This window comes from Schistocerca piceifrons, chromosome X, assembly GCF_021461385.2.
Source record: "Schistocerca piceifrons isolate TAMUIC-IGC-003096 chromosome X, iqSchPice1.1, whole genome shotgun sequence".
Taxonomy (NCBI): Eukaryota; Metazoa; Arthropoda; class Insecta; order Orthoptera; family Acrididae; genus Schistocerca; species Schistocerca piceifrons.
In genome coordinates, this window is record NC_060149.1 from 866,114,129 (window position 1) to 866,136,660 (window position 22,532).

The following is a 22,532-nucleotide window of genomic DNA, read 5'->3' on the forward strand; positions in this document are numbered from 1 at the left end:
TAGCGAGCCACGTCCGTGGCTTCTTTCTTATCCAGCCACAGATTGTCGAGTTTGCATCTGGAGGGAAAATTTGGACAGGCCATGAGGTGTACCGTGTCTCGCAGAGTACCACAACCGCACTTGTCGACATCCACATTACAGTGCCCCCTCCTGCTAATATAGACCGGATATATTCTCGATTTGGTCTATCCATGTAGTCGCTGCACTTCCCTTCGGTCTCTTGCCCTCTATCTTCCCTTCTGTGATTATTTTCTCTAGACTTTCTCCAACTCGTCTCACAATATGGCCAGAGAACTGGAGAATTTTTGGTTGATGCAAGAAGAAAGGTGCCTAGAGATAGTGAATTGCTTAATGATGGACACATTTTTCATTCTTTTGGTTCATTTTATGTGCAGCATCCTGTGCCAGCACCAGAGCTCAAATGCATCAAAACGCTGTTTGTCTCTGGCCTTAAGGGTCCATGTTTCCCAGCCATAAAAGGAGACACAAAACACCAGTGTTTCAACTAGCCAGACCTTTGTGGTGTTTGTTATAGTTCTGTTCGTAGCCACTCACCCTAGTGTGACCCGTCGTCTTATCTCATCTTCACAGCTTCCCGTGTCACAGATGGTTACCCGAGATAGATGAAAGACTGTGTTACTTCCATTTCCTGTAAATCGACCTGTGAGTAGAACCCGTGCTCCTCAATCAATTATCACGAGTTTGGACTTACTGAGATCAGACTCCTAATCCGTGTGATTGACTGATGTCGTTTACTTTTGTTAGTAGCTCAGCAAGTTCATCTCTGCTACTGCCTATAGCATGGTATCATCTGTAAATCACATGTTGTTAGTAGTTCTGCCACCAATTGAGATGCCGTTAGTCCAACCGTGAAGAGCATTCCTAATTATATGTTCTTCATAAATGTCGTAAAGTTGAGGGGATTAGAACACAACCCTTTCTGACGCCTTTTGATGCACTGATAAAATCACATGCACCAGAATCTGTTGTCACAGCTGTGAGGTTGTGTGGACTTCTGATCTGAGCTCTTAAGTGCATTAGGACATCAAACTCTGCAAACACTAGCCACAACTTCTCCCAAACAACACAGTCAATGCATTCCTACAGTCAAGGAAACAGATGAAAACAGGAACACAGAACTGTCAAGATTTCTCAGTTATTTGTTGTATGTTGGGAATCTGTTCACGAGTTCCTTTCCTTTCAACAAAACCTGCTTGTTCTGTGGATGTGTGAGACTGAATACATGGCTTCAAATGCTGGTTTGAGATGTAGAGGAGAATTTGACTTGAGTGGTATATGAGAGCTATAGTTTGTAGTTGGAGCAGTTCTTGGTTGAGCCTTTCTTGTGCAGGAGTATGAAGAGAGGCTTCAGCCAGTCATGTGGCCACTCCCCAGTTCCCCATATTCTTGTACACAATGAATGCAGCACATCAGCACATTCCTGCCACATTTTTTTCATCGTCTCTCCAGGTATACAGTCTAAATGAGGAGATTTATAGTTCTTCACATGTTGAATTGTGTTCTCTGTTTCACTACATAAGAGTGTAGTCTCCAACATAAGTTGATCAACCACTTGACTGACCATGCTGTTGTTAATTCCAGAACACAGCGTTTCACAGTAATGTTTCCACTTTGCATTGGCATCTTCCTTGTATCTCATGGGGTTGCCATCCTCATTGTCTACCGACCATGTATGAGGATTAAATTCACCGGTTATGCTTTTGAGTTTCTTGAAGAGATCACGCACTGGACTGTGATTGTGATGTTCTTCTATCTAATTGCAAATGCTGTTAATGATGTGTGACCTGTCCTGCCTACAATTCTGTTGTATTTCTCTGCATAGGTTCTTATATCTGTATTGATCATGGGTAGTGTGGATACCAGTTTTCTTCAGATATTTCTCTCTTCAACTAATTGTAGTGTGGACTGTGATATCCAAGGATGTGTGGACTGTGATATCCAAGGATGTTTAGCACTTTGTGATTGTTCTGATGTTGGAAGTGATGTTTATTGTCCTTCAGAATGGATGCATGACGCTCCAAATATGGGGAAAATTTCTACTGTACCGTCTACAGTACAGTGCAGCCACAGTGTCCAGCATAGGGATAGAGAAACAATTAAAATTACTAAAAAGAGGAAAGGCCGCTGGACCTGATGGGATACCAGTTCGATTTTACACAGAGTACGCGAAGGAACTTGCCTCCCTTCTTGCAGCGGTGTACCGTAGGTCTCTAGTAGAGAGTAGCGTTCCAAAGGATTGGAAAAGGGCACAGGTCATCCCCGTTTTCAAGAAGGGACGTCGAACAGATGTGCAAAACTATAGACCTATATCTCTAACGTCGATCAGTTGTAGAATTTTGGAACACGTATTATGTTCGAGTATAATGACTTTTCTGGAGACTAGAAATCTACTCTGTAGGAATCAGCATGGGTTTCGAAAAAGACGGTCCTGTGAAACCCAGCTCGCGCTATTCGTCCACGAGACTCAGAGGGCCATAGACACGGGTTCCCAGGTAGATGCCGTGTTTCTTGACTTCGGCAAGGCGTTCGATACAGTTCCCCGAAGTCGTTTAATGAACAAAGTAAGAGCATATGGACTATCAGACCAATTGTGTGATTGGATTGAAGAGTTCCTAGATAACAGAACGCAGCATGTATTCTCAATGGAGAGAAGTCTTCCGAAGTGAGAGTGATTTCGGGTGTGCCGCAAGGGAGTGTCATAGGACCGTTGCTATTCACAATATACTTACACGACCTTGTGGATGACATCGGAAGTTCACTGAGGCTTTTTGCAGATGATGCTGTGGTGTATCGAGAGGTTGTATCAGTGGAAAATTGTACTGAAATGCAGGAGGATCTGCAGCGAATTGACGCATGGTGCAGGGAATGGCAATTGAATCTCAATGTAGACAAGTGTAATGTGCTGCGAATACGTAGAAAGATAGATCCCTTATTATTTAGCTACAAAATAGCAGGTAAGCAACTGGAAGCAGTTAATTCCATAAATTATCTGGGAGTACGCATTAGGAGTGATTTAAAATGGAATGATCATATAAAGTTGATCGTTGGTAAGGCAGATGCCAGACTGAGATTCATTGGAAGAATCCTAAGGAAATGCAATCCGAAAACAAAGGAAGTAGGTTACAGTACGCTTGTTCGCCAACTGCTTGAATACTGCTCAGCAGTGTGGGATCCGTACCAGATAGGGTTGATAGAAGAGATAGAGAAGATCCAACGGAGAGCAGCGCGCTTCGTTACAGAATCATTTAGTAATCGCGAAAGCGTTACGGAGATGATAGATCCACTCCAGTGGAAAACTCTGCAGGAGAGACGCTCAGTAGCTCGGTACGGACTTTTGTTAAAGTTTCGAGAACATACCTTCACCAAAGAGTCAAGCAGTATATTGCTCCCTCCTACGTATATCTCGCGAAGAGACCATGAGGATAAAATCAGAGAGATTAGAGCCCACACAGAAGCATACCGACAATCCTTCTTTCCACGAACAATATGAGACTGGAATAGAAGGGAGAACCGATAGAGGTACACAAGGTACCCTCCGCCACACACCGTCAGGTGGCTTGCGGAGTATGAATGTAGATGTAGATATAGATATAGATATAGATAGTCATAATCTATCAACTACTGATCTCCTCTTGAAGTGACCATGCTGCTTCTGCATCATTATTCCTGGATAATTGTGCACTTTGAAGCACCATACTGTGTGAACTGCTGCAAGAGGTATTCATCGTCATCTTTTCAGGAACCATACTCAATTAACTGTGCACTTGGTTGGGGAAACAGCAGTGCTAGATTACTGTACAGTGGTATGACAAAGGACATTAATGTTTGTCGATGACCAAAAGAGAGATCTTGCGGTATGTTTTTCCCGCTGCCCAACTACAATTGTCTAATGATTAATGATTTCATGTGGCACGATATTCCCTAGCGGTTTTTTGGACGTAGATATGATGAAATTATGTATGGACTGGTGTTCAGCAGGACAACCTCAAAGCGTCACTTGTATACTAGTTCCTTTTTATGCCCAAACCATAAAGTTGCTGACTGGAGAAACTGTATGAGGCTAAATAATCTATTTGTTCTGTTACTTGGTCATTGGTTATGTGTAGTTAGTAACAGGTAGTCAGAGGAATATATATGCCCTGCATACACATGTAAATCACAAAACATGACAGTAAATGAATTTCGCTAAGTAACTGATGAAAATCTGTTAACTGCTGCCTGCATAAATAACCTTAAGTCACTCAAAATTTTTCAGTACTCATCATCAGCAAAGACTGAGTATGTAGATGCATTTCAGTTTATTTCATTTTTCATTATTCAGTTAAACTGATGATAATGATTTAAGGCATTCAAGCTAGCTTATACATTACAAGATCACAGATATTTAGTTTATAGGCAGTACTCGTCTGAGCTGCTATAAGAAATATATCAAAGTCTATATTTCAAACTCTGTTTCTGTTTTCAGAATTTCTTCTCCAAACGTTCATTTCGATCCAATCCACTAAAGAGAACTAAGAGTGTCACAAAACTAGAGAGGAAGAGGGTTGTTGATGCTGAAGGGTAAGTAATGCACATTGAAAAGTTTTACTCTCGTGTTTGCTTTATAGCCAAGAATCCCCAAGAATGCAATGCAGCAATTGGGAAGTGTATTTTAAGGGATTTTTCACCTCACTTACAGGGTATGTGGACCACCACGACTACGTACAAGTCGCTCTCACGAGTCACTCCTGTCAGGACAGAGTGTTATGCAGACTCTGGACCTCGGTGCTGGACCTGTCGAGATGAAGTTGTTGCACCCATCTGTGTTGGGAAGAGATCACTGCTTCCAGGTCTGTCCACAATAGTGCTTTCTTGATCTCGTCTATACTCTTTTAACTGAAAATGGTTTTTGTGTTCCATTTCTGAGTCATATCGTAAGACTTGAAATACCAGTATCTATTAAATACCTTTGCATAATAATACAAGACCATCATTTTTTGTATTATTTTCGTTACTGGCTATATGTCCTTATCAGTTTTGTTACGTTTCAGAAGAGAATGTCGTTACAAAATTAGCTTTATATGTTTGCATCTGATGTGATGGAGTGATATGGGACCTCTGATACATCTAAATACAACTCTGACAGGTGACACATACGTAAGGATCCTGTCTGATCACCTGCATCCATTCATGTCCATTGTGCATTCTGACAGACTTGGGCAATTTCAGCAGGGCAATGCAACATGCCACACATCCAGAACTACTACAGAGTGGCTCCAGGAACACTCTTCTTAGTTTAAACACTTCCGCTGGCCGCCAAACTCCCCAGACATGGACATTATTGAGCATATCTGGAATGCCTTGCAACATGCTGTTCAGAAGAGATTTCCACCCCCTTGCACTCTTACGGATTTATGGACAGCCCTGCAGGATTCATGGTGTCAGTTCCCTCCAGCACTACTTCAGACATTAGTTGAGTCCACACCATGGCATGGCATGTTGTGGCACTTCTGCATGCTCACGGGGGCCCTACACAATATTAGTAAGGTGTTCCAGTTTCTTAGGCTCTTCAGCGCATACATGAAGGCTTACCAAAAGTCATCTTTTTGTGTAATGTGCAGCTGTAACAGGAAATATGCATTAGAAGAGTCCTTGTCAGATTTCAGCTTGCTAGTCTCAGAGTGTAAAAGCTACTGTGTTGTTAAAGATGGTAGTCAAAACTCTTTTGACAACATTTAGTAAATGAATGGCAGATTGCTCCATATTGTAGGCTGTAACATGGATTTAAGTATTCAGGCCAGCAAGAAAAACCAACAAAAGAATAAGTCTTCATATTTACAGAGAAATGGGTTCATTGTGGTGAATGACTGCTCTGTTAGAGTATGAAAATTAACATGATGGTTAGAAGAGGTAACATGATGCCAAAGGGTATTTCACAACTAACGTTTTGCAGAATGCATAATCAGTGATCTTGTGGTTGGCATTGCTGACTCTCAGTCACAGGGCCGCGTGTTCAATTCTCAGCCCAGTCAGGGATTTTCTCCATTCATGACTGTGTGTGTGTGTTGGTCTCATCATTATTTCATCATCATCAATGCACAAGTTGCTGATGTGGCATCAAATATAAAGACATTTAGTAAATGAATGACAGATTGCTCCATATTGTAGGCGGCCAAAATCACAGAAGGTGACTCCTATCTAAGAATGCCATCCGCACATTTAATTACATTTCAGTGCCATACTGCAATCCAATCTGAACAACTAATGATAACAAATATGTTCTGCTTCCGTACTTCGTGTTAATCATGAAGGATTAAAATCATTGTGAATGACTCATGTTATTGGTTTATTAAATATGGTAGATGTAAATCAAGTGAGGTAGGATTGCAATTTTAAGTGTGAATTTTCCTATGTTCCAGATAACACCACCAAATGGGAATACATGGTATATTTCATGCCGCACTGCAGATGAACGTGACAAATGGATGCACAGGTACGGTTATTTTCAGTGAGCTTGTCATAGCATTACAATGATTTGAAATTTTGTGTGATAATCATAAACTAATTAAATTAAATGAACAATTCCTTGATGATGATAGAACGTTTGGAAAGACACTCCAACTATTCAGTTCTACTTCATTATCTTCTGTATGCATGCTTTATGTAGCCTACTCTCATCAGGGATCATATTTTTGAAGAGATGTGGAGGGAATTTTGATGGCAATTGAAAGAAACTACATCTACATCAATAGCCATAGAATCATCTTGTTCTTCAATGAATGTCTTTCATTCTCTGAATAACATTTATGTCAATGATTTCTTAATGTTTCACCCAAAATCAAGCAGTGGACTTGCCATACTGGGACACTGGTTCCCTCCTGATCACCGTAGTTAAGCAACTTCATGCACCGTTAGTACTTATATGAGAGACCATCTCGGTATGCCAGGTGCTAGTGGCATATGTACATGCAAGTCACTGAAGTGGCATGTAATTGAAAGACTTGCAGCAGCCTGATGGCTCATACAGCATTATTATTTTTATTATTACCTGAAATCTACCATTAGTTGAATGTCCTGGGATCCACCTTAAAATGGCGTGTAAGGAAGATTAGGACTTAATGTCCTGTTGACATAAAGATCATCAGAGATGGAATCCACCTTTAAAAGCAGCTAGATAGCAAATTACGTGATTATTTTATAAGATGGAGAAACGTCAAATACAATTAAAAATGTGCTGAAACTGCAAATACTGTATAGAGTCACAAAAATAAATATGCAACATGTATTCCATTATAAATGTAAGGCAACTTCATATTCCATGTCATGGGAATGGGAGGATGTTTTCCCACTGCATCTGTCAGAGTCTTGACTGTTTGATTACATCAGCATCCTGGCTCATGAGAGCTCCGTGGCACTCTGTAGTGACTCATGTGACAACCTGATAACATGACAGTGTCACATTCTGTAGCATCATAGAATGTGGAACTCTGCTGTCAGTATACTCATACTGGAAACAGGGAATGAGTTCTTACTAAAACAGACATTATCCACAAAATATGGTTCTGTGCTGAAATAGAAATTCATTGTCATCGTGGTATTTGTCTGATGTCACTCCCTGACATTTGACTGTAACAGTGCCTTGCTGACCTACAGGCATGGCAAATTGTTTACTTTAATCTTGTGCATTTTCTTCTAGAAGCAGTAGTACTAGTTGGTGGCATCATTTGGTGTTTTTGCTATTACTTTATTTAAGAAATAGCTGACAATATAAAAACATATTATTATGTAGGTCTTAAATTCATCAATTTGACAAAGATGTGTGAGGTAGCAATTTACAGCCATTAGAATCGTATCGTAATATCCCTGATCTGATAACAGAAAATTTTGTTTGCAGAAAGTCAGCTGATGGCACCACCGCATAAAAGTTGTTTGTTAGGTGTTTTACACACACACACACACACACACACACACACACACTCTCTCTCTCTCTCTCTCTCTCTCTCTCTCTCTCTCTGGGAAGATGTGATTTACCAAACGAAAGCGCTGGCAGGTTGATAGACACAAACAAACTCAAATATACACACAAAATTCAAACTTTCGCAACCAGGGGTCGTTGTGGGGATGTTGTGAGGGTGACATGGTATTAGAAGGTGGAAAGCGTGACATGAGGCTGAAACGAAAATAAAAATATATGGGGAGAGATAAAGGTGAACTAGAAAGCAACTGGAGATCTGGTGTGAAAAAAGGCGAAAACGTGTTGGTAAAAGCTGAGCTATGTTGATCCTGTGGTGAACTTGGGTGTGTGTGTGTGTGTGTGTTTGAGGTTTACGGGCGCTAAACAGCGGGGTCATCAGCGCCCATCTGAACTTGGGTTGGTAAACAACGATGTGCACAAAGGTTAGGTGGTTGTGTTGCCGCCAAAACACGTTAAAGGGTGGAGAAATTCGGGAAAATTTCGAAAAAACTGCGTGCCAATTTATTAAAAGGAGTGGTTTTGTATTGGCAGATTATGAAAATGAGGCTAACAATTGTCTGACGAGGAAATAATGACGTTAAAATCTGTGGGAAGCGGATAAAAATGATCAGTGATGTGGGAAAACGGAAATGGAAATAAAGCGAAAGTTATTAGAACTAGCCGAAATGGTTGTTTAATAGGTGAAAGGAACTGCTTGTGAACTGGAAACGGTGGATTTTATAGCAGCGGTAGTGTTGAAAGCGGAAAAAAATATTTTTTGGTTATGGTTTGGAAGTGGGTTACGTATTATTGAGTATATATAGGCGGGATAAAATTGTATGGTAGATTACGGTAAAAAAAAGAAGGTGAATACAAAGTGAAACTACTTGCAAAAACAGAAAGAGAAAATAAGATGACAGAAAAGATTCCGAAATGCAACAGTGACAATAACAAACGTAATTGTTGCGTTCAAATTAATGATATGAATATAATAGAGGGAAACATTCCATGTGGGAAAAATATATCTAAAAACAAAGAAGATGTGACTTACCAAACGAAAGCGCTGGCAGGTTGATAGACACACAAACATACACACAAAATTCAAGCTTTTGCTTTATTTGGTTCCATCAGATTCACCTGGTCCTACTCCAAATCCCATGCCACTTTCCTTGACGTTGACCTCCATCTGTCCAATGGCCAGCTTCACACGTCTGTGCACATCAAACCCACCAACAAGCAACAGTACCTCCATTATGACAGCTGCCACCCATTCCACATCAAACGGTCCCTTCCCTACAGCCTAGGTCTTCGTGGCAAACGAATCTGCTCCAGTCCGGAATCCCGGAACCATTACACCAACAATCTGAAAACAGCTTTCGCATCCCGCAACTACCCTCCCGACCTGGTACAGAAGCAAATAACCAGAGCCACTTCCTCATCCCCTCAAGCCCAGAACCTCCCACAGAAGAACCACAAAGGTGCCCCACTTGTGACAGGATACTTTCCGGGACTGGATCAGACTCTGAATGTGGCTCTCCAGCAGGGATATGACTTCCTCAAAACCTGCCCTGAAATGAGATCCATCCTTCATGAAATCCTCCCCACTCCACCAAGAGTGTCTTTCCACTGTCCACCTAACCTTCGCAACCTCTTATTTCATCCCTATGAAATCCCCAAACCACCTTCCCTACCCTCTGGCTCCTACCCTTGTAACTGCCCCCGGTGTAAAACCTGTCCCATGCACCCTCCCACCACCACCTACACCAGTCCTGTAACCCAGAAGGTGTACATAAACAAAGGCAGAGCCACGTGTGAAAGCACCCACGTGATTTATCAACTGACCTGCCTACACTGTGAAGCTTTCTATGTGGGAATGACCAGCAACAAACTGTCCATTCGCATGAATGGACACAGGCAGACAGTGTTTGTTGGTGATGAGGATCACCATGTGGCTAAACATGCATTGGTGCACAGCCAGCACATCTTGGCACAGTGTTACACCGTCCAGGTTATCTGGATACTTCGCACTAACACCAACCTGTCAGAACTCCGGAGATGGAAACTTGCCCTTCAGTATATCCTCTCTTCTCGTTATCCGTCAGGCCTCAACCTCCGCTAATTTCAAGTTGCCGCCGCTCATACCTCACCTGTCTTTCAACAACATCTTTGCCTCTACTTCTGCCTTGACTGACATCTCTGCCGAAACTCTTTGCCTTTACAAATGTCTGCTTGTGTCTGTGTATGTGCGGTTGGATATGGGTGGGTATGCGAGTGTATACCTGTCCTTTTTTCCCCCTAAGGTAAGTCTTTCCGCTCCCGGGATTGGAATGACTCCTTACCCTCTCCCTTAAAACCCACATCCTTTCGTCTTTCCCTCTCCTTCCCTCTTTCCTGATGAAGCAACCGTTGGTTGCGAAAGCTTGAATTTTGTGTGAATGTTTGTGTTTGTTTGTATGTCTATTGACCTGCCAGCACTTTCGTTTGGTAAGTCACATCATCTTTGTTTTTAGATATATTTTTCCCACGTGGAATGTTTCCCTCTATTATATTTATATAAAACCTTAGACAGCAAGTAGGCAAAGTGGACACACACACACACACACACACACACACACACACACACACACACACACACGTGAGAGGTGAATGATTTAAATTTCGATACAATTGTCAATAATTTTAAAGAAATATTTGACTATTTCAGTGTGCGGAAAACTGTGCAGCCACACCAAGAGAACATACGCCGTATTGACAATTCTATGAAGATATGGATACTGGAAGCAAAGGGGCTTGCAAATAAGAAGAGGTTAGTATCTTCTCCCCTGGATTATTAATGTAATTTTCTTAATGTAATTTTCTTATATGCCACTGCATTTATATGTGACTTAAATAAATGTGTAATTCTTTACATTGCCCCCTATATAGTAGCTTTATGTATTGTCAGTAATAACACTCACTCACAACAGAGTGTATACGATGTTGAACATTGACAGTGGATTAAAGTGGCTTACCATCCAAAGATTTCCATTCAGCATCTACAGTTAACACACAGAGCTCTACTGACTACACTATGTGAACCAATCCTGTAGGATAAATATAGTTTGGCAAGTTATTAAGTGCTCAAATTTATGAATGTTAGTTTACTGATGCATTCATTAAGTAGAGCAGATAAAGAGAATTACTTTTTAAACAATGTAACAGTATCCTGGATTTTCCATTGTCTGGTTTTTAAACACTGTGTTCTGTTTTCAGGTATTTTTGTGAATTGTGTCTTGATAAGACACTTTATGCCAGAACATCATCAAAACAGAAGGGTGAAATGTGTTTCTGGGGAGAACACTTTGACTTTCACAATTTACCCCTTGTAAACATGATAAATATTAATCTCTTTCGTGAGGCTGACAGAAAGAAAAAACGGGATAAAAATGTTCTTGTTGGTAAGTATATAACTTTCTGCTTTTACAAACAGTTGTTGTTGTTGTTATTGTGGCCTTCAGTCTGAAGAATGGTTTGATGCAGCTCTCCCTGCTACTATATCCTGTACAAGCCTCTTCATTGCTGTATAACTACTGCAACCTATATACTTCTATATCTACTTACTACTGTATTCATCTCACTAACACTCGGGAACCTCTCCTTCTTTCAACTTACCCAGGTTCTGTCTCCTTAAATTCCTACCTTTTTGCAGTTTTAATCTACAGTTCACAATCAATAAATTGTAGTCAGAGTCCACCCTTTCACTAGAAATATCTTAAAATTTAAAATATGGTTCCAAAATCTCTGTCTTACCATTATATAATCAATTTGAAACCTTCCGGCATCTCCGTAAAGCCTTCTTTCATGATTTTTGAACCAAATGTTAGTGATGATTAAATTTGTAGATTTATGTAAGCTTAAAATGAGAGAAGACAGAGCTCAATTTCTTTTTCAGTTTTAAGTATCGTTTTGTGCTATAAGTTTTCATGGATAATTGCAGATTTCTTATTACAGAAATCATTGTCTTATGTTACAGGTAGTGTTTGTATCCCAGTTCATGAAGTAACATCACGTTATTTGACAGAGAAGTGGTACCCTGTGCTCTCAGATAAAGGATTTTCAAAGGATCCCCCCTCTTTAAGGGTGAAATGCAGATTTCAGACAGTTGACATTCTACCTGTGCATGTCTATGATGAATTTTTACAGGTATGAGAAATTTAATCATAAAAATATAAACACAATCAAATATAGGAAAATAACATGAATTTGTGAAGCCAAAAATGTTTTAATGTGTTTAGAATTAATTTGGTTCAAGCTAACTATTGTATGTACTGTATATATGATAGAATTATTGTTGGAATAATGTGTATGACAGCAAGATGATTTTAAATGTTTCTTACATTTTTATGTAAAAAATGTGTTCATCAGTCAAAACCTTTCTGATGTATTCTTCTTATTTCAGTTCCTGAAGACTGAGTACCGTATATTATGTGAAGTCTTGGAGCCTGCTATAAGTGTAAAAGCTAAGGAGGATATAGCTACAGCTCTTGTGCATGTTATGCAACGTGAAGGAATGGCAAGAGAGTTTCTGGCAGATGTTGTAATGATGGATATTGATCGAATTGGTAAGAGTTTCAAAAAACTTGAAGATTTAAAACTTTCTTCCAAGTGTATTCCCTTCAATTTCTGTCACATTAAGATGTGAACTTTTAAGATACTTATCAGACAGATTTCTTTAACTCTTCTGTATGACCTTATCCCTCTGGGTTATATGTAAATTGTCTTCCAGATGATGAACGTTTGACATTTCGGGGAAATTCACTTGCTACCAAAGCAATGGAAGCCTACTTGAAGCTAGTGGGAGACCGATATTTACAAGATACTTTAGGGGATCTTGTGGCTGCTGTTGTTGAGAGTGGCTACGACTGTGAAGTCGATCCTCTTAAAGTGTCGAGTGTTGCTGCCCTTCATCGCCAGCAATCTAATCTGCGAGCAGCTGTCGAGATGGCTTGGTCTCGCATTCTGGCTTCCCATAATACTTTTCCAGTGTAAGTAGTTTCAACTGTTGCTATAATTACTTGAGACAAACAATAAAGGTACAGGTTGATATTTTCGTAAGCTCACTAACATAGTTGTAAATGTTTTTGTACTATTACTTAGCATTTTTTACTGAAACACATAAAAATGAGAATAAGCATAAATGGAAGAAAAGTTGTGACTAAGCCATGAATTAACTGAAAGGTGCAGTTTATAGCTGGTGGTAGTTTGTCACTGACAGAAACAGTGACAGTTGACAGTTTATTCAATCATCTCTGACAGTGCACAGTTACTTATGGTAATGATGGTGAACATTTTCCTAAACTTTCCATTCAAGGCTTCTAGAAGTACACGGACAGCACACGGCATTACTCACCAGATGTAACTGATACTAGTGCATGCACTGATGTATGGTGCAAAACTCGAATATTGTGGAAGAAATCCATAGAGAGATAGACATACTAGCTTCTTCCACTGAGGAGCTGTCTGCTGTAGTGAATATATCATATCATCACATACATATGTTTTATTACTAAACTTTGACACCATAATAAATGTGCATACTAACAGCTCTGAAACAAGCTGTAAAATTTTATATATATAGTGTTGCCTATTACTATTTTCTCCTACATTTTGTCATTTATATTCATTTTTTGTTTTTCAGAGAGCTGCGTGAGTGTTTCTACACTTTCCGACAGAGGCTAACTGAAATGGGGCGAGAAGATATCAGTGATAACCTAATATCAGCATCTATATTTTTACGCTTCTTATGCCCAGCCATTTTATCTCCGAGCCTATTTAACATAACACATGGTAGGTTAAGGTGTTATGCAGAATTGGAAAAAATCAGTAAATTTATGTGTTTGAAATACATTAAAACATTACAATAATGACAGTGTTCTTGAACATTAAGCATTGCCAATATTATATAGCTACATGCTTGCAGTACACAAGAGAGGGTCAAATATATCACACAACAAAATATTATGATCACACAATTCTAGGGAAGATTATTAAACAACATTGGAAGGTTTCATCTCATTCTTGTAAATGCATACAGTACATATGTTTATACACATTGTAAGAGAATGAAAATATACAAATACATAATTATCTGTTGATTTGAATAATTAGTTTCAAATCAGGAATGCATCAATATGGTAAAAACCAATTCCATTACAAAACCAAAATGTAATTAATCATGAGGTAAATGGCTGTTGATTCCAAGACAGACAAACACTAAAAATATTCATTTGTTCATTTTGCATACTTCATGAATAATTTTCATATAATGAAATTATGAGACATATAAAACTGAAAGTCTAGAATGTCATCCTTAGTGCAGAACATAAAGGCAATCATCAAACAATGGAAAAATCCAGGATGGAATGTAACAGTACCAGAGAAGGAAAGTTGCTACTCACCATATAGCAGAGATGCTGAGTTGCGATAGGCACTACAAAAAGTGTGCTTTTAGTTCTCTGAGACTGCAGACGTGTGTGCAAGTTGTATTTTTTTGTGTGTGTGTGTGTGTGTGTGTGTGTGTGTGTGTGTGTGTGTGTGTGTGTGTGTGTGTCATAAACACATTCCAACTGTGTTATTGCATTAACTGTTACAGTCTGTTCCTGTAGAAAGAATGATTACATTCACAGAAAACACTGATAATCTCTTTTGAACAATGACAAGAGCCTACCCAAGGTAGGGTCAAGGAGTCAGCCAAATCAAAACTTTCGAAACACATGTCCTTTTGCCACTTAGCATGTATTTTGCTGGTATAAGTATTACATAAAATGAACTGGCATAACTAGTTCAAGAGTTACACAGTTTTGTAGAATTAATTCATATTAAATATATCTTATTCTTCAGTAGAATTTACTAACAGCAAAAAGAATGTAATATTTATGTGAACATCGTGTTATCACAGTAACCTCTTGTATATTTCAGAATATCCCAATGAGAAGGCTGCTCGTAATCTTACTCTGGTTGCAAAAACACTGCAAACACTTGCAAACTTCACACGTTTTCAAGGCAAAGAAAATTTTATGGAATTCATGAATGACTTCCTAGAACGTGAAGCTCCAGCTATGAAAAATTTCTTACAACTTATCTCGGTGAGCTACCCAGTATTAACTACCTGCATCTTCAGTACAATCATATCAATGAAATTGATAGGTTAAGATATTAATGTAGCTGTAACTACATATTTTTGTGCCCACTGTTTGGCTAGACTGTGTGCTGGTGTCGGTAGATACAGTGTGTATTAGAACCAACATCCATGTATTGTATCCTAGGAGTTAATTAACGATGAAGTTGAGTGTTATTGTGGCATTTACCACTCAGCACTATGAAAAAATTATAAGCAAGTGCTGTTGTAATTATTTGTTTGTGCCTTATTGGCTGTCATGGTAATGCTTCCCCTATTCACTTCTGTGAATGACAAAACACTAAAAGTATGCATTTCTTAGGCAGTGATATAGAATTTGTTTTCAAGAATAATTCAGTCCTAATAACTTTACTGTCAGCTGAGTGTTGAACTCCAAGAAAACATCACTTTTGAACTCTTTTTCTGCATGCTAGTAACATCATCTGCTCTGTGAATGATGGAATGCAACTGTTAGTTGTCTGCAGCTCATGGTCATGTGGTAGTGTTCTCGCTTCCCGCGCCCGGGTTCCCGGGTTCGATTCCCGGTGGGGTTAGGGATTTTCTCTGCCTCGTGATGACTGGGTGTCGTGTGCTGTCCTTAGGTTAGTTAGGTTTAAGTAGTTCTAAGTTCTAGGGGACTGATGACCATAGATGTTAAGTCCCATAGTGCTCAGAGCCATTTGAACCATTTTGAACTGTTAGTGGGATATAACAATCTCATTATTACACCCTCTTGTTATCTGAGTGTAGAAATATGCTAATTTTTGGCTGATAGTCACAATGGCAGTTTGTATTGATTCCTGACTTTGGTACTGCATCAATATAAAACCACTGAGTGAGGTGTCACAATTGTTAAGGCACTTCACTTGCGCTCACTAGGACACTGGGTTCAACTCATATCCAGATTTAGCTCTCCATGGTCAGTTTCCTCATAATTGTTGAACCTGTCTCTAATGACAATGCCATTAACAGAACATTGTACTCTGATTTATTTTGTTCAAATACGAAACAAAATTTTGGTTTTGAATAAACTAAATGAGAAGTCACTTTATTCACTTTTCAACAATTCTGTTTTCAGAGTCGACCAGCGGGCTCACCAAATTGTTTGGAATTTGAAGGATATATAGACCTTGGGAAACAGCTGAGTATTCTGGCAGCATTGTTGGGGGAATGTGGAGGCAAGTCTGGTATGACCAACCATGGACTGGAGATGGAACAGCTGCAACATATACTTGACCGTGTTCATGGAGCTCTTAGCCAGCCAGTTGGCAAACTACCATCCCCACGGCGTTCTGAGCCAATGCATTATCAGTCTCTCAACAGGAACATTTTCAGGTAATAGATTAAGATAATTTTCATTGGATGTTGCCTTACCACCATAAATTTTCACTTATGTAGTTGCCTTTTTTACTCAAACAAATCTGTTAAAATTAACAAAAATGCATAGACGCTTATATTTCTTCTTGATATGCTTTATTACATACATCAGTGACAAATACAAGAAATTATTGGTTGTGAATAAAAGGAGTAGAGTTTAACATACCATTGACAACAGTGTCATTAGAGATAAAATCTTTGAAAGGGTCCATGATGTAGACCCTAGACAAGATGACAAAGAAATAGTAGTTTTGAATTTTTAGCCTGACATGTAATAATTGTATAAATCAAGACCAAATGTGTGTTAAGAGGAAAATAATTAAATCTGGAAAATCTAAGATAGCCTTTATACAAAACAGAAAATTCTAATCAGAAATTAAAAGTTTGTAGATATAACAGACTTAGGTTGGTTTCTGTGGTAGTTCACAAAATGATATGGGGCTACTACAGTAAACAATTTAACATCTTGACATTTTGGAACTGGTCTTTTTACCTTCTGGAGGAAAAAGAAAGAAAGGGAAATGTTGCTGAAATTCATAGAAACACAATATATGTAATAAGGTAATTTACTTAGAACACAGTAATCAGCTAGAAATATAAATGTGAAAAGTTGGTAATCTGCTCTTGAAACTGTTGTCAGTAATTGAAGTTTTAGCCTTTCTTTCTCTCACTGCTGTTTTGATGAGATCATGTATTACAACAAGTGAATATATGACTTACAGCTCCGATGTGACAGGACACATTGAATAAATATTTCAGTCTCTCAGCAGGAGAGTTGATGGTAAAACAAACCATCTCTCAATAAACACATGACTATGTCTGTACTGATTTGTAACTGACTAATATTTTTGATATTCTATGAATGCAGTGATATAAATAATGCTGATTTTCTGCAGACAGCATTAAACTGGTTCAGAAAATCATCAGACTAATTTAATGCTATTTTCTGTAAGATGAATCGATTTCACATCTATATTTTTCTGCATAGTTTCTTCAAATAAATTGTAATTGATGACTGGATACTTATAACATACAACCTTCTAGTTTATATCAAAATGAAAGAAATTCAATTAATGTCAGTGTGATCCATGTAAAAACACAAAAGAATCAAAAAATTGTTTCCATTGCATTTTCCTCTCACTTATTAAAAGTACAATGGCACCATATAATTTCATTATTGGGTGCATGATGAACAGTGTAAAACAAATAGACTCTAGTTTAAAATATCATGAAAGTTTTACCTGATTTCAGCATACTGTTATACTTGTAAAATTGCAGTAGTTTAAAAGAAAAATGCATTTTGAATGCTGCATGTTATTTTTTGTTTTCTATTTATTATATAAAATTAAAAAAAAATTAATGTTCAATGTGCCAAAGGCAGTTTTATTTGGAATCTAATGCAGTTTGTTTATATATAACTGCTGCGAAAGTGGCCATCACAGTCTAACAAAAGGTCAAAAATTAATTATCATTTGTAGTGTTGCTCACACTGCTAAACATTGCATTTTCGGGCAACAAAAAAGTTCTATTATGTTTCAGGTGTCATTAGAGCACAGTTACTACAGTCCTTTCATGAAATAATGGATAAACTAGGCACTCATCTTTTCGTGTTCCTCACGCTGGTCTCGTTGTGAACTCATGGCTCAATCGTTGAAAATCTAGGTGGTGATGATTCCAAGCTCGGATGCAAAGAGGCCTAGGTGTTATTCTGCGATATTCAAAAGTTTTATAGATGTGTTTCATAAACCATTCTTGAAGATTAAACTTTTGCAAGTTAGCACAATGGTGATGTAAAAAAGTAATCAGCACTCCGAATTTAAGTTACACTTCTTTTTTATTACTTTTGTTGCAATATCACATAACTCACAAAACATCACTTCACAATATAAAACATACTTGAAAATATCTTCCTCACTGTAAAAGTTCACATTTTATAAACTGACTACAATTTGCGTCTTTTCAACATGACAACCAAGACTTGATTCTCTAATAACCGCTTGTTGTTGTTGTTGTTGTTGTTGTTGTTGTGGTCTTCAGTCCTGAGACTGGTTTGATGCAGCTTTCCATACTACTCTATCCTGTGCAAGCTTCATCATCTCCCAGTACTTACTGCAACCTACATTCTTCTGAATCTGCTTAGTGTATTCAACTCTTGGTCTCCCTCTATGATTTTTACCCTCCACGTTGCCCTCCAATGCTAAATTTGTGATCCCTTGATGCCTCAGAACATGTCCTACCAACCGGTCCCTTCTTCTTGTCAAGTTGTGCCACAAACTCCTCTTCTCCCCGATTCTATTCAATACCACCTCATTAGTTATGTGATCTACCCATCTAATCTTCAGCATTCTTCTGTAGCACCCCATTTCGAAAGCTTCTATTCTCTTCTTGTGAAACTATTTATCGTCCATGTTTCACTTCCATACATGGCTACACTCCATACAAATACTTTCATAAATGACTTCCTGACACTTAAATCTATACTCGAGGTTAGCAAATTCCTCTTCTTCAGAAACGCTTTCCTTGCCATTGCCAGTCTACATTTTATATCCTCTCTACTTCAACCATCATCAGTTATTTTGCTCCCCAAATAGCAAAATTCCTTTACTACTTTAAGTGTCTCATTTCCTAATCTAATTCCCTCAGCATCACCCGACCTAATTAGACTACATTCCATTATCCTCGTTTTGCTTTTGTTGATGTTCATCTTATATCCTCCTTTCAAGACACTGTCCATTCCGTTCAACTGCTCTTCCAAGTCCTTTGCTGTCTCTGACAGAATTACAATGTCATCGGCGAACCTCAAAGTTTTTATTTCTTCTCCATGGATTTTAACACCTACTCCGAATTTTTCTTTTGTTTCCTGCACTGCTTGCTCAATATACAGATTGAATAATAACTGCTTACGCACTCAAAAATCACAGTTACAAGTACGTCAAAGATCATAGTGAAAAAAAAAAGAATTCACATAAGAATATCATTGCAATATAAACGTATCGATGTATCAAAGTACCTCTACATTAATGAAATCAAATCTGAATGTTGTCTCAGAAATATGTTAACTACTTTAGAGAAACACAGTAGAATATTGCTGGTATCGAGAGGTTGAGGTGAGGTGCCGTAATGGTTACGTAATTCAAGTACCATTACAACAAGAAACTTCTAAAATTATACAAGTAAAATCGTATATAGTTAGAATAGGTGTATCTCCTCCCACAACATCTCTTGTTCTATCTCCAATCCATGCATAATATTCTTTACTAATCAGTACTTTTCTTTACTAATCAATACTTTTCTTGCAGGTACAATGACCCAACGGTATGCAGCAACAACAGTGATATTTCAACTTCCGTGCACCGAGATAAATCGCCTCGTGCAGCCACTCTTCCTCGTAATGCATTTGTGCCAAAACTTAGTATGTCACCTGCGTCAGATGATTTCTTTGTTGGGACCAGGGAGGGAGCTCACCAATGCAGTCCCCACTGTCCTCAAGCACTGGCTGTGGTTCCAGCACAGAGGCCTGCCCCTAGGCCATTGAATGCTGTTGTGAATGGAAATTTAGATGAAATATCTGACCTCCTTCATTACGCTGATGAGGAGGTTATACCTGAGCACTGCGTTAACAAAGGGAGCCAAATATCTATTTCTCAGCTGTCAAATGTTGCCTCATCAGGCTACCAGAGTTTTGCTTACAGCCAAAGTTCGAGCCCAGTTGACTTGAATGCTGCAAATAATAACAATAACAGTGCAAATATTCCTGCACCTGTTAGCAACTCTCAAAGCAACAACAATGTTGTTCCTACAACTGCTTCAGCACCATTAGCATTTACAAATCCTGTATACCACATGGATGCAACACCTCCAGACTGTCGGCTGGTGCCCCGTAGGCGCTCGTGCAGTTCCTCTTCTGATGAAAATGGTGGCTGTGTTGGTGGTAACACTGGTATTTTGGAACTGCCTTCTGCCACTACTCCTCCACTAGTTCGGCATTTTTCACCGGCAGTTAGAGTACCACGTACAAACCCACAATGTGGCATGCGTAGTGCTGCAAACTGGAGGGCAGTCAATGGTCAGCCTCATCACCATGTCCACAGTACAAGTACAGGTATGTCTAGTAATTCATTTATTGTTATATTTGAAAGTATACTTAGATTTTTTTTACAAAAATGAGAGCTGAAGCAATAAGTAAATTCAGATTTCAGGTTATTAGTATGAGTCTGAATGAGACAGCAACACTTATAGGAAAAGTTAATATTATCAGGCTTTTGTAGCTTCAAGATTTTTTGTCAATTTATAATAAAGAAATAATGTGGAGGACACAATAAAATTTTAACTGGTGACTATCTTCATAGTGCAAATGAAGGTTTTAATGGCATGTCAGTGTAATAAAATAAGAGGTTGTACGATAAGTTAAAACTTTTGAGTTGAATGGAAGAAGAAAATGGAAAAGATGTGATGTAGTGATGAAGGAGAAACAAAATTACTCATTAAAATAAAATAGTGTAGTTTGAATCAAAATAGTAGTGTTCAGGTAAGGGGGAGAATTTGAAATGGACATGTAAATTAAGAAAAAGAGGAACTTCTATTAGAGAAGATAATATCATGTAATTAAGAAATTCGAGAAAAGAAGTCAAACGGGCAAACAAATATTAAGGAAAACATCAGAAAAATAAAAATAGTCAGGAAGTTACAGAGCCAGTAATTATTATAAACATGAAGTACACTGGTTCATCATTTAAAAAACTGCAGAAAAAAATTTGAAACATCATCAGTTTTTCATAAATATTGGGGAACTTGTAAAGCCAATACTGCAAATCTAAACTTTTTTTTTTTTGTACTTTTCTAACAACTCATATTTCTGTTCATTTATAACAGACCAGATACTGAGGCGGCGGCTGTCCTTGGATTCTACACGGGATCTGTCTGACTCTTCAGAGGAAGATACGTGCCACATTCGATGCAGCAAGAACTGCAGTGCAAAAAGTATAGAAGAGGTAAGTTCCATCTTTCTGTTGACTTCCACAAAATTTTACAAGAACTGTAAAGCGATTTGTGTTTACAAAATCTATATGTAATTAAAATGAAACTGATGTATAAGCTTGGTACCTAATGATTTCTGATGCAAGCTGTAATTATTCATTCGAAGATGACTAGTCTTCTCTTATTTAACTTAGTTATATTTTTTAACTTTGACTCTGAACTTTCTGGCTAAGCTTTACTGTGATTATTAGTATTTTTTCTTTCATTTATTATATTTCTGAACTTTTGGAATCTTATCAGACATAATATTTAATGAGGTAACTTTATTATTTCAGTATGAAAGGGAAATTGAAAAGCTCCAAGCAGATGTTCATCTGTTGACCCTGAAACTGGAGCAGGCCGAACAACAGCGAAACTTGGCTGATTCACATGACCGGGATGCTGGCAGCAGTGAAAATAAAATGAAAGTCATTATAGCTAGGTGAGTCCCATAAATTAGTTATATATATGCTTTGTAGCTATAAGACCTTGATTCAGTAAGTAAGTGTAAGAGCTTTACTTTTTTCTTCTCAGGTTATTCAAAATACTCAAGTGACAGTTCTGTCCATTATCAGCATCTTTGCATCATACATTGAAGTAACATTATATTCTTATTTGTGCACTTAATTAAAATTATCACATGCTTCTAATATTAAAGTGGTAAAGCAGTAGGAGCCATTATAGCACTGCTGTACAATACATCCTATGTACTGATGAAATCTGGATTGAGAAAGACTATGTATGTGATATGAAAGATGTAGATGTTTGATACATTGGTGTTAAAAAGGAAACATGGATCTCATCCCTCTTCGTTAGATCTCCTTTCAGTTTCTTCATGAAAACAATTTTTAACAGATACTTTATGTATCCTTTGCAGTAAATCAATGCACTATGATTACTATGAATGTTTACATGTTTTATACATTTTCTTATCAAATCCAGAAGAGACTAATTTGTGTACTGTTTTTAGTCTTTATCAGAATGTTAGTGATATAAGAGCCCACTAATGGGAAACAAGTTTGTTTGTTT

The 22,532-nt window shown here is 38.2% G+C and overlaps 1 protein-coding gene across 1 annotated transcript in view; it reads left to right on the forward strand.

Moving 5' to 3' along the window:
• The window catches only part of LOC124722744 (ras GTPase-activating protein raskol), a 696,613-nt gene that overhangs the window by 668,416 nt on the left and 5,665 nt on the right, over nucleotides 1–22,532 (forward strand). The window contains exons 6-19 of the mRNA XM_047247885.1: nucleotides 4,487–4,581; nucleotides 4,700–4,850; nucleotides 6,420–6,493; nucleotides 10,659–10,760; nucleotides 11,207–11,391; nucleotides 11,967–12,136; nucleotides 12,393–12,555; nucleotides 12,720–12,978; nucleotides 13,632–13,780; nucleotides 14,912–15,078; nucleotides 16,189–16,445; nucleotides 19,787–20,589; nucleotides 21,360–21,478; nucleotides 21,800–21,945. Of these exons, the coding sequence (XP_047103841.1) occupies nucleotides 4,487–4,581; nucleotides 4,700–4,850; nucleotides 6,420–6,493; nucleotides 10,659–10,760; nucleotides 11,207–11,391; nucleotides 11,967–12,136; nucleotides 12,393–12,555; nucleotides 12,720–12,978; nucleotides 13,632–13,780; nucleotides 14,912–15,078; nucleotides 16,189–16,445; nucleotides 19,787–20,589; nucleotides 21,360–21,478; nucleotides 21,800–21,945 (2,840 nt within the window). The remainder of the gene's footprint in view (nucleotides 1–4,486; nucleotides 4,582–4,699; nucleotides 4,851–6,419; nucleotides 6,494–10,658; nucleotides 10,761–11,206; nucleotides 11,392–11,966; nucleotides 12,137–12,392; nucleotides 12,556–12,719; nucleotides 12,979–13,631; nucleotides 13,781–14,911; nucleotides 15,079–16,188; nucleotides 16,446–19,786; nucleotides 20,590–21,359; nucleotides 21,479–21,799; nucleotides 21,946–22,532) is intronic.